The 13,192-nt window shown below is 39.3% G+C and overlaps 1 protein-coding gene across 3 annotated transcripts in view; it reads right to left on the reverse strand.

The window, feature by feature from the left end:
• Window positions 1-13,192, reverse strand: part of NKD1 (NKD inhibitor of WNT signaling pathway 1) — a 276,856-nt gene that overhangs the window by 37,906 nt on the left and 225,758 nt on the right. For all 3 annotated transcript variants that reach the window (XM_084533966.1, XM_084533965.1, XM_084533964.1), the window contains one exon: window positions 3,239-3,296. In XM_084533966.1, the coding sequence (XP_084390092.1) occupies window positions 3,239-3,296 (58 nt within the window). The remainder of the gene's footprint in view (window positions 1-3,238; window positions 3,297-13,192) is intronic.

The following is a 13,192-nucleotide window of genomic DNA, read 5'->3' on the forward strand; positions in this document are numbered from 1 at the left end:
CAAGTCTTTATTGTCACTCATGTCCCATGTCAGCTCAACCCAATTAACCAGTGTGTCACAGCTCCTGGTCTCTGAAACCAGTAACCAAAGCTTCTGGCTGATGCGTAAGTGCATACACATGAAACAAATGTGTGTTACACCCATACTTATGTAAAGCATGCAAAGTAACAAAATAAAGACAAAATTATTTTAGATGGAAAGATTAATATCCATTCTAGAATATTAACTGCATTTTCACACTAAGCATTTCTATCCAGAGAAGAGTTATAAGAGTGGTGAGAGCGGTCATCTTGCATTTTAGCCACACAGAATTAAAACTGTACACTAACAAAAGTCTCAGATCATGCTGCAGATTCACTAGGATGCAACTTTTTGCCAATATCAGAATTTTATACTAACACTATCATTCAAGAATATTACACCAGTATGAAGTACAAAGTTACACAAAAAGGGCAAAAGCATCGTACTTCAACACAAGCTTTCAGTATCATCTACTAATCAGAAGCAGCTTTTCAATTCAAGAGGTCATTCTGGGAAGTGGCTATGGCTGCCCGGCATGGAAAGCGCAGCCTGGAGATAGGAGAGCAGCAGGGATGAGGACCAAAAAGCGTTTGCTTGAGCGCAGGGTGGGAACAGTTACCTGACTCCCAGCTGGGCAGATGCTACAAAACAGTTCTTCCCCAGTGGCAGCACGCAGAGAACGGACCACCTGCTGATATCTAACTCATTTTCTCTACCCAGCTACTTCATAAGAAGCAAGACAGATCAGGAGTAATAATGTAAAACTGTCCTTGCCATTTAGCTGGAAAACCTAAGAGTAAGTCTAATAAAAACAGCACAGCTGCTGAATAGTTAGAAAATATTAGCAAACAGAATCTACAACACCTATGCAAGACAGTTCTTCACAACTAAGTAAGAGATAATTAGAGGCAATTAAAAGGAAGAAACAAGACACAGAAAAACGAAATTATTTACCATACTTGCATTTAATATCCTGAGCTAAGTATAATATTGAAAAGTTAAAACCTCGCTTTACTACAGTTATACCCTATTATGAGGGGAAGGGAAAACTGTGAAGTTAATACTGAAACACTTATAACAAACTGACTCCATTGTGGCAATTATTTCATGTTGTTGCTTTTAACAGTAGCCTACAAGCACCTGCTCAAATTGAACTCCTATGTTACTGGCATGTACTAGGGAACCTTTTTTGTAAAGCAGATGCGATAGAAACACGGGCTCCAAGAAACAGTCTGTTAGCATACTTTACAGGTAAGGAATTGGAAGACAGACATTCTAAACATGAAGAGTCCTTCATGGTCTATTCCATTATCCTGACTGCACCTCAAAATTCACATTCTGAAGTCACATCTGGGTTTTATCTGGTGTGCACAACATATTCTAAGCACATGCATACAAACGCTTACTGATGCTAAGTACTGTGGCTGCAATGCAGGTGATGCAGGCACAATTCACTCACTTCACTGAAACCCATTTTTCCGTTCAATGTGAAAAGTCATTTTTGCAATGGCTCATGCTTAAAATGAGTTTTCTTCCAGCAGCTCTTTGGGCTTTTTCAGCTCAGTCTCAGCAGGTCCCAGAGAATGAGATTACACCACTATTACATCAAAAGTGCTGCTATTCTGCAGCCTTTTTTGATCACTGATAACAGATTCAGCAATGGTAGAACAATTGTTTGAGATTTCTGTGCTACAAATCAATTGGCAGTCCTTGAATGGAATTTGATAGCAGAATCCATTATATTAAAGATGTTCCAAGAAATACTCATTTACATTTACTAGAAGAAAGCAAGAAGCAACTAATGACGCAGGCTGACTGCTCAAAGAAGAAAAGATGGAGAAGGTGTTATTAGCTTAGTTAGTATATAATAAAAATAGTAAAATAACAAAAATAAAGTCAGAGTTACAGACATCATATTTTTAGGCATTAGAAAGGCATTTGTGGTAAACATGTTCCCACCAACACACACAATTTCACTCATATATAAGCAACCAATGAGCACAAGATTATCAATGAAAAAAGCTACACCACTGCCATGATTTGAACTTAAATTCACAATTGGATTTTGCCAGTACACAAAAGGAGAGAACCCTGCCTAACACTCAGACTTTGTAAGCATACTCAGTACAGCAAAGTCTTCCCTCAAGCACTGAACAATCTGCTGCTGCTAAAAAATATGCACACAGAGACTTCCTGATCTCTCCAAGCACTACGTCTGTCCCCCTCTACTTGAGGCATTTATGGTCTAAAAAATTTAAAAAGAAAACCAATATAAAGTTGGTGTGAGTTTTGTTACAACCCTTGTCATCTTTTAGTCTCTACCACCAGGCACAAATGACTGGATTATATAAAAGACAGCACTTTCCAAGTAATGCTTGACATGGTTTGTTGCTCTAAATGAGTTAGGCATATTGTTTCCACTAGCCTGTAACATAAATCTAGCACGCAGCCCGTACAACTACTTGTTATGCTAGAGAGTTTCCCAAAGAGTTTCTGAAGACTAATTTCCTTATTTGTTGAAAAGAATGACCAACAATGTACCCAAATTAGTTTTATCCATTCATCAATCCCCACTTGCACAGCTGAAGATCAAGGGGCCTTGACTATGTCCTCTGGCATGCATAATATGGGGTCCTTATTGAAGGTCCCAGAAGGCCCTGCCCACAACAGTGATCCCATCTCCATTGCAAGAGAGGCCTCAGCACAGAGGAAGAGATTAGATGAACCATGGAAAGAAGAAATTATAGGAAGCAATGATGATTCCATTCATATTCAAGAGAAATATATTGTGTAGAAGTCTTCAGTCTTTTAGAAATTAATGTAGGACTTTCCAAGTCTGGCTTGTGTATCACAGAAGGGTGTGTGACATAGCACAAAACCCAGTGCTAACGTTTCCAGTGATTGACTGCTTCTACTGGAAACAGCACTATTTACCACTGCTTCCACTGCCAATGGAAGTAGCTGGACAAAAGGTTTGAGCCACTTAATGAATACATTTGGGTTCTGTGGTACAACGGGATGACTTTTTGATTCTAGGAGCATGGTCATAGGAGATACAGAAATAATACCCTAATCCTATCTTATCAGTTCTGCCAAGCAAATGACACACCAGCATATCAAGAGCTGCACTGTCATGTATACATTCCTATATCGATTTGCTCAATGACTTATTCCAATATCCCTTAACATTAACCAAGAAATTTTGTTCCTTAAATACCTTCTAGATGAAAGTGCTCATCACCAATAGCGTCTCTGTAGCCTTCCCCAGATAAATCCTGTTAAAAAGAGAGAGAGAATAAAAGTTAATGACAAATATACTATATACGAAATATTAAGGCATTAAGAAGATATATATATATATACACACATATATATGTGTGTATATATATATATATTATATATATATATAAGATATATATATATATGTGTATATATATATACACACATATATATATATATGTGTATATATATATATATATCTTATATATATATATCATCAGGATTAAATAAAAACATTAACAGGAGCACAAAAGCTGTTTTCCAGGAAAGAAGTTAATCACTTTATTAGTGGTAGTTAATGCATCTGATGCTATTTTAGAACGCTCTGGACATACTTTAGAACAAAAATTTAATGGAGATGAACAGATTGTACTGGGCAATAGAAAAAAGTGTTCATATTCAAATCCTTTTTACAAAATAGATTATAATATTTAGCATTTCAACATTCTGTCAATCAAGCTAGATAAAAAAACTGTGAACGGAAACGATAAAGGAGAAATAAGCCCTTCACTACCCACAGAGGAATGTTATCACTTGGTTCCACCAACAAACAGAAAACTTTCATATGCCAGAGGTCACCCAAGAAAAGCAGAGACCAGGCTCTGAAGAGATGCCTGATCCTTCAGTCCTGAAATTAATGAAATTTTGTCAGCCCCAGTATGTTTGGAGCAACACAGAAGCAGAGGCCATAGATATGCAGATGATCTTATCTCAGCCCCCCAGAAAAGTTCTCTAATGGTGCTGCAGTAGTAATAAAGGGCATCAGTACAATTTGGAGCTAATCCCACTTATAAAGAGCCTGAAGAGCATTTTTAGTCTCCTACTAGCAACAGATCTTTCCAGCTCCATCCCTCTGCCCCAGTTAAACCATAAGCAATCACAACTAACCTCACATTTTGCCTTCTTCCATTAATTCTGATCACTCCACACATTGCTGTAATGTCATCGATCTTACATTATAGTCATGTTCCTTAGAGTTCCACACACACTGACGCTGATAAATATTTATGGCAACAAAAAAGGATATGGTCCTAAAAAGTTGAAGTGCTACCATTCATAGCCATTTTAACTTCACCTGCAAAAATATATCATGAATACAAAGCCAGCATTCGCAGCATTAACCTGGGGCTGCAAGTAGACAGTAGGAAGCTTTTTGCTTGAGGTAAAAATAAGAGAAAAACCTGTGAAAATGAATATCTGGTTGTACTCATTTGCTTTATTTTTTAACAGTTTTATCATGATGAATACAGTTCATCTCTTTTTCCTGAAGAAGCTGACAGAGGTTCTTTTCTAACTTCCACATGCCTAAATGTTATTCTTTGAGATTAGTTATCAGAAAGTAACTAAGCCACAAAAGCATATCTCAGGAATTCTTCAGTATCAATTTCTGCAGCGGCATTTTAAAAATCAGATTCCACAAATACTACTGGTTAGCTAGCCCAGAGACCTGAGAACATTGTTCTCTTCATGAGCAGATACCCTGATAGAAAGCTGGAACTCTTGGGCCAAAAGACACTGAGAAATGCTGTCAACCTGATCCAAAATGCTGGGATTTTGCACAGCACAATGCTGCTATAAAAGCTGTCAGTCTGGATTTAGCTTTCCAAATCACAAAAACTTTGTTTCTTTGAGTTATTGTTCCAGCAGAAAAGCCCCCTTTTGAACAAGTGCTGATTAATATCAAACCCTGACTTTAATATACAGAAGAAACGGACATAGTGAACAAAAAGAAGCCATGAATTGTTGGCATAACTTATCATATTTCTGCAGGAAGATGGCCTTTCCAGGGCCTTGCAAAAGTTGGTATACTTTCATTTGATAAAATTCCCCCATGTCATCATTTTCCAGGAAGCTGAGAGCACACCTGGCTGCTCTCACAGATAATGAGGTACCTAGAAGTGACTACATGGCATATACGGCCCTTCAGCTCTGTCCCACAATGCCAAATATTTAATAGCTGCTTTTTACTGAAATCAAAATTCTTGCTCCTTCCCCTTTCTGCCCTCTTGGAAAAGCATTTCTGACTTTCTGACCAGTGACTATGCAATGAGTAGGTATGAGCTTAATTGTGACGTTCCTCTGAGGAGACTACTATCTAGTTGGTAGCCTTCATCTCTTAATATTTTAAGAAAGCAAGCAGTGTGCCCGGGTAACAAATGTTGCCCTTGAAATAGTTGTTAATCTCAGCCTCTCCAAAACCACAAGTCATTATTTTTTTTAATGATTTTTCAAAAGACGTCACTTAAAATTTAGCATACATTTCTTGATGTAAAATGCACCATCATGTAACTCAATGGAAAGGAGGGAAGCATAGGCCAGCAGAGTGAAGCACTGATATTCTACAAACCAGCTGCTTTAGTTTCTCATTGTTAATCATTACATGGTTCTTAAGTAAATATATTTTATATTGTCCTGGTTTCAGTTAGAACAGAATTAATTTTCTTCCTAGTAGCTGGTGGAATGCTGTGTTTTGGCTTAGGATGAGAAGAGTGCTGATAACACCCCGATGTTTTAATTGTTGCAGAGCAGTGCTTATACCAAGCCAAGGACATCTCAGCCTTTCGCTCTGCCCTACCAACAGGCAGGCTGGGGGTGCAGTAAGAGCTGGGAGGGGACAGACCCAGGACAGGTGACCCAAACTAGCCAAAGGGGTATTCCATACCATCTGACGTCATGCTAAACAATATATAGGGGTGGCTAGCCGGGGAGAGGGGTCCGGACTGCTCAGGGTTAGGCTGGGCATCGGTCAGCGGGTGGTGAGCAATTGCATTGTGCATCACTTGTTTGTACATATTATTATTACTTTCCTATTATCACCATTGTATTATTATTATTGTTATTGTTATTGTTATTATTATTTTTGTTATGATTATTTTCCTGTCTTATTAAACTGTCTTTATCTCAACTCACGGGCTTCACTTTCCATTTCTCTCCCCCATCCCAGAGAGGGAGGGGGGAGGGTGAGCAAACGGCTGCGTGGTGTTTAGCTGCCGGCCGGGTTAAACCACGACATATATTCTAGTCTAGTTTCACTCCTTTTCTAGCTCCTAGTTATTTAAGTTGAAATAGTAACTTAATGCAAGGAAATTTCTAATAAGCATTTTCCCCTTAAACCATATTATTATAAATCACCACGTTCTAGAAAGTGTTTTTATGATGTTGTACCGTAATATTGCTGTTAAATGGCACAAATTGACAACCCATCCTGAAACTGATGAGGGTATCATTTGAACAGTTTGGTGACATATTTAAGTGGAATTCCTCAGCTCCCATTCAAATGTGCTCAGTGAGAGTAAGATGTGCTGTCTTTGAGAGACAGATGCGTATCTGAGAAAGGGGTGAGCAACCCTTAAGATTTTACAGGAAGGAAAAAAAAAAAAAAAAAAAGAGGGAGAAACTGTATCATTGATCATCAATGACTCTTCTTTTATAGGAGAAAAAAAAAAAAAAAAAAAAAAAAAAAAGGAACCAAGAGAGTTTCTAAGACACATCACAACCTGGATAACTACCAAAATGCACCTGCTTGACAAAAGGGTTTTGGGTAGTTTATGCAAGCTCATACTCAACAAGTACAGAAGCTAAGCCAGTATCAGAGAAAACAATTTTGATTGCAGCTGGTTCTGCAGGAGGAGTGTTCTCCCAGTCACCTGTAAAAACTGCCTTAATGTGAACAAAATAGCGCACCTACCCCCAGCTAGTCCAACTCAGAAAACAGACCGGAGCAAGAGCACAGGGTAAGCACATAAAGCATAACCTGAAGCTCAAGAAATTCTACTGGGAAGAGAGGGCTACAGCCAGGTAGGAGTGGCTGACCCTAGGGAGAAATGTCTGGGCACAAAGGAAACATGGGCTCAAGGGGACAAAAACATTGGTGGTGGCTCCGCAGCAAGGGCCTCCCTGCACACTGCACAGCTGCAGGAGCACGTCCCGTGGCAGGAGTGGTGCTGGGGAGAGCAAAAGCAACAACATTTAGGTCATAGGTAGTTGTACATCACTGTCCTGACACGATGTTTTAAATCACAACACTGCATTTTCAAACTGGAACACTGAGTCATGAAACAACCAAAACCAGATGTACCCTGTGAAATACTATATAAGTGAGGTCAGCGAGCACTTGAAAGAAGAAAGAGAAGAAACATTTATGTAGAAGGATTATTCCAGCATGCCACTTCTGTAGGCTCCTAAACTGGAACCCATTGAGAATAGGTGTCTGTACCTCACCAGGAGTTTCCCAGACAAATAAGTTGGCCTGTGTTAGCCACTAACACAAATCACCCCAAACATCTAAAATTCAGGCTCAAACATCTGCTTCAAAACTACGAACGGCTGCCTGCCCAGCCTGCGTGGAGCGGACCTGGTGTCCCATGTGCCCCATTCGGATAGGTGCTGCTGTACACGGCTCGGACCAAAGAGGGTGGGGAGCAGAGTTAAGCAGCTCAACTCCCTCAGAAAGGCTGCTGAGCATACGCGTACGCGAGGAAGAAAAGCAATCTTGAAAAGCTCCCACACCCCAGGGCTTTTATTCAGCTGGTTACAAGTCAGGCACTCATCACTCGCGTCCCACCTTTGCTGTGCAATCAGACTCCAATGAATTCTAACTCACCGGGAATTTTATTTTTTTAACCCCAACCTCAGCCCTAACTGCCCTGTGCAGTTTTCTTATTGATACAAGTCTCTGGGACTTGAGGCCAGGACTCACTCCGGGGCTTCTAGCTATTGACTTGCTTTTCAGCAGCTCTCTGAAACAGCTGCCACCCAAACCCTCACCCGCCGTTCCAGCAACGTGCCGGTATCACTCACTGTAGTCCTTCACTGCCTTGATGCCCTTCTGCTTCCACATTGAGGTCAAGCTCCTTGTCTTCACCTTCCAGGCTCTGCACACTTGTATTTGTGTTCACATCTCCCAGCCCCCATGCCCACTGGTTTCTTTATCTTTGTTACCACTGTGACAATTTCTTTCCATCCTGGCTCTGCCTTTTCATGCCACTCTCCACGATACCTACCACATAAAGGCCCAAGCCACAGAGTGAAAATAACATGAATTTTAGCAGACGTGTTTGCTCTAAGGTGTTGCTTAACACAGTTTTGCTCTTAATGTAAGTAGAGACAACTTCGTCCATAGAATTATTAGGTATATTTAAGGGTAACCTTTGATTTAGGTAGGTTATCATCACAGCAAGCACATTTTTAAATTTGGAAGCCCCTACTCCCTATATTACAGCACAGCCAATACAGTGTTAATCAACATTTTTCAAAAAGGAGGTGTTGCTTTTTTCCAGTAGAAACAAGTCACTTTACCTCTCCTTCTTCAAACATCTCATTAAAATCCTTTGATTTAGCCTTAAGATACTCAATTTTCAATTTTCAACATTTTTGGCAAGGAACACACACACTTTCTGCTTTAGTGAAATTCTTATCGAAGTATCATATTCACCACTTTTCCCAAGTAAAACACATGTAAAATGACAAATTGTCAACCAAGACAATTTTTTTCCTCTCAACTTTTGCCATTCTGAAGGAAATGTATTTTGTTCTCTCTTTATTCTGATATTGATGCAATAAAGTTCCAGTACTTTTTGAGAGAGCAAAGTTGAAGAAACTTGTTTCACAACAGGACTGCAAGGGATAAGACATGTGGTAACTCTTGTGGGAGTAGATTTGACAGTGGTTTTAAAGCAGCTGCCAGTGAGAATGCCATGTAACCTATACACAAACTTCCATTCTTGACGTAGACTAAAAATGATCCCAAGAAATAGAGGTTCAAGAGAGTGAGGATGCCCTTCGGTCTTTCACCCAAACAACTGAAGGCTTTGTCAGCTGTAAAGTGGCAATTCTGAGCACTCCAGTCTCACCTTTGGGAAATGCCAGGTTTCCAAAATGAAGTCTGATTCTCATATAGCAAATCCTTAGCATATTTGGAAAACCTACTCTCTCAAGGATGCTTTGGGAAACCCACCCAAACCCAAGAAAAGTGTTGTGGTTTGTGTCTGTTTGTTCAATCTTGTCCAGATGAAAAGAAAGAGGTAAGAGATTTTTTTGAAAAACAAGGGATGGGAGGAACCTAGTTCCCCCCTGTGGGTATGTGAAATTTCCCATGGACCAGAAACATAACCATATATAACTATGGTCAGCTCAAGCCTAGCATTCACTACTAAAAAAAAAAAAAAAAAAAAAAAAGAAAAGAAAAAATATATTTTAGAGTAATATTAGTAAAAAACAGATATTCGGATATCCAAGATGATCATCACTTGTTCCAATAAAATAGTTTCATACTTAGCCTTAAAACTGTAAAATTAAAGGTAATAAAGGTAATAAATTTTAAACCACTTGTAGTCAGACATATTTGGAGATGACATGTCCCTAGGTAAGCAGCTTTCACACACACAAGTTCATGCAGTCAAATATGCATAAAATGGAAGTTTGTACACATAAATTTCTGCAATAACTCTAGTCACAGGCAAAACACAAAGTGTTTTAGGAATACATTTTTTGTGTATGCATTTGGCTCTCATTTGAAGCCTTGATATTACCATCCTCTCCCAAAAATGTTTAAACATCCCCCTCTTAAGCCTTTTCAAATATACCATATGCTTCTGTATTAGAGTTGGAAGCTGTGTAAGGCGAGAGATTCCTTCCCTGTTCATAAAGTAACCTATATACATAGGGCCTTACACAGGTAAAACATGTATTCCAAGCCTCATTATAATGAAAATCAAAACCAGGCAAATGTAATGAAGAATTAAAGCACATACCATATAGAAAACACAATAGAGCAATACACATTTATGCCTTGGTTTAAGTCCAAGGTTGAACTTAAGACATATTTTACCTTTGCACTTAAGACCAATTTTACCTTTGCTTTACCTTTTTAACTGTGAACTGCTTTCTTCCCTATCTTTTTTTTTTTTTTTTTTTTTCTCCTGTTTGTCATTCCAGATAATTTAATAGTAAGGACAATTCACTAGGATTCAAATTCCTATAAAGAAAATGTAAAGCAGCTCACACTTGGAGAGTCAAGGTGACTTCAACCTAGACCAACATTAAAATACGCATAGCAACTGCAATAATGCAGGTTTTTAAGCAGAAGCAGCAAGCTCGACTTTCGCGATGCTTTCTTTCTCTGAAATAAGAACCTGGTGCTCTGTGATCCATTACAGCTGGATTTTTCTTCCTCCACCAAGCATGGAGATTTCTCTCAGATAAAATTTCTTTATAATACAATCACAGCAGGTAGAGTTGTTAGAAAAACTGTTTTCTCCTCTAAGATCTCTGATAGATGATCTTGAGCGTGTTAAGCTGCTGTGGTTTAGGATTTTAGTGCCTTATCTGCCAATATGGCCTCTATGTCTCAAGTTACTGTCTTACTGTCTTCCTAGCAGAGATGGCAGACTGCAATGGGTATAGCACATCAGCTACTGAAATTCACCTTTTCGTACCTTAGCACAAAGCTCACACTAAGACACCAGTCAAAAAACTACGGCAGTATAGCAGCAACTCCCAACCATAATAATACAGTAACAGTGTTTGAAATCACAGCATCTAAACCCACCAATTTGCCAGAATTGGAGCCCCCACAGTCTCACCTCACAGAAGGTGACTGTAGAGCAGTTCCAGTTACTAGCAAAATACTGTGAAGATAAAAACAGGATGACCAAAAGAACCTCTAATCTCCAGTTACAAAGGAACATGGACTATTACAAGCTTACGAGGCAAAAAAATATCCCCAATACCTTTATATCATGTTACAGACCCTCAGATGGGTACGAGCAGTAGTTACCATACACTTTTAAGGATACCCCATCTGTAGGAATATGAGGCTGATGAGGAAGCAAAAGGACAGAGCAGCAGGACACTTATGCAAGAGCCTTCATGAAGGACGCCTGATGAAGAAAGTAAATATAGACGTGGTGCTTTTTGCTCCAGGCTGTTTGCAACATGCAGGCAAAATCTCTTTTGTCCCAACCCAATGCCTGGACCAGCTTTCCATCAGGACAAAACACATACCCTTTCTTCATTCTTCTGACACATTTGCTTTCTAGCCTATGAAAATCAGGTAGCAGCAATGCTGAAACATGCTCTTTGCAGGTAGCTTTTCTGTCTCTGTCACAGTGGCAAGTGGGCATCCTCTTTTAGCGGCCAGCCACTGTGATGTGTGTTCAACAACAGCTACCAACCAGCCCACTTAACATGAATTGTAAGATTCCTGTGCTCTGTTGAAAATGTGCTAGTGAGTATATATCCTGAATACTACATGGAAAAAAAAAAAATCCACGGGAGAAATAAAAACCAACAATATCTTTAACGTGGATTTTTTTTTTTATTTTTGCCAACTACAAGTAAAAGTGCCAACAGATAAAATTATCCAGTGTGCATTAAACCCTGTAGTTAGCGAGATGACCCACTGAGGGGGCAGTTTGGTTTAGGTTGTTCCAGTTTCAGGACAGAAGATTACTGGTCCTATGATGTTTTAACCCTGGATTTCATGGCTTTTTAGAGACTCCTGCTAGCTGTTGCAAAGTGACTTCTTCCATTAACATGATTATAGGAATTCTAGAACTATTATGGCTTCTTTTCAAGGTGATAGGGTAAGAGACAGTTTTTCAAGGACTTCTGTCAAATAACAGGTTATATAATTGAAAGCAACTGTACGAATAGACCTATGGATTCAGCAGTTACTTTCCAGATGAAGGGTCCAACCATCTCCAGCTAAAAAAGATCTTTTTCTTTGAGATGAATAACTGAAACAAGAAATGACTGTTTTCTGTAAAATTTAAATTCATGTTGAAGCTACTTCAGAAGGAAAAATGAACTCACTTTACTTTGTTCTTCTAGCTGTCCTCTAACCTATTTCCTGATTGCAAAATCAATTGTCCCATTTCCCCCAAGATCTCTTCCTCAATGTAGATTATACTGATGAACAAGTCTGAGGACATGAATGAGAAAAGAGAAATCTTCACCTAACTTCCAGCCTGGGAAGCAAAGTAACTCCTCCAGATTGCTTATTTTGGGCTTCATCACAGCAGACAGATGGGCGTAGCTATGTAATAAATCTGGTTTTCTGTTCAACTCCCTTTCATGATAGATTTAGTTACCAAGAAACTCTTTAACAAACAGACGTAAGTGCACCGAGGTGATTTTACCCAGGCACATGTGGAGAAACAAGCATGCAGAACATGGCTATAGAGCTTGACTACAAAATAACTTGCTCATTTAAGATGTGGTCACTGAAATCAAGGAGACTCTTTCTACTGGCTTCAGTGACCATTCCAGATTTAACATACTGCATTTTGAAACTTTCTGCTGATGATAGCCTCTATCTTCCTGTATAGCACAGGTTTTCATACAGCACAAGGGCTTAAAGCTCCCCTAGAATGATAATCAATGCTCCTCTATTATGTTTATGGCTTTAAGTCCTTTCCTGCTAATGGATGACGTATATTTATGCAGCTGGAGGAAACCTGGATTCAATAACTGCTCCACCACAGACTCACTGTGTGGTGTAGGGTAAGTCACTTAAATCTCTCTGTGCCTTCATTTTTCAACTGTAAAACAGAATTCTTGATGCCCACCTTTGCAGAGAGCTCTGAATCCTCAGGATGAAAACATACCCTGCTAAATAATATTACCTTGTTAGGAAGCACAGGTGTGTGACCCTGGACACATATGCTAATGTTGATCCATAAATCTGTCAACAGGAGGTGCTGGCAAAACAGATGGTTCACATTCCTTCTTAAACCACCTCTTTGTCCCCAAAGCCCAGGTATGTCAACTAATCATTTTATAACAGGTCAAGGTTTTAATGGGCCAGGAAGTCACAGCGTAGCACAATGCCACCAGCATTATGGCTAAAAACAGAGCCAAAAAGAGCAGAAGACAGACACAGAGGTTTCTT

The sequence above is a fragment of the Aythya ferina genome (assembly GCF_964211825.1).
Source record: "Aythya ferina genome assembly, chromosome: 12".
Classification (NCBI taxonomy): Eukaryota; Metazoa; Chordata; class Aves; order Anseriformes; family Anatidae; genus Aythya; species Aythya ferina.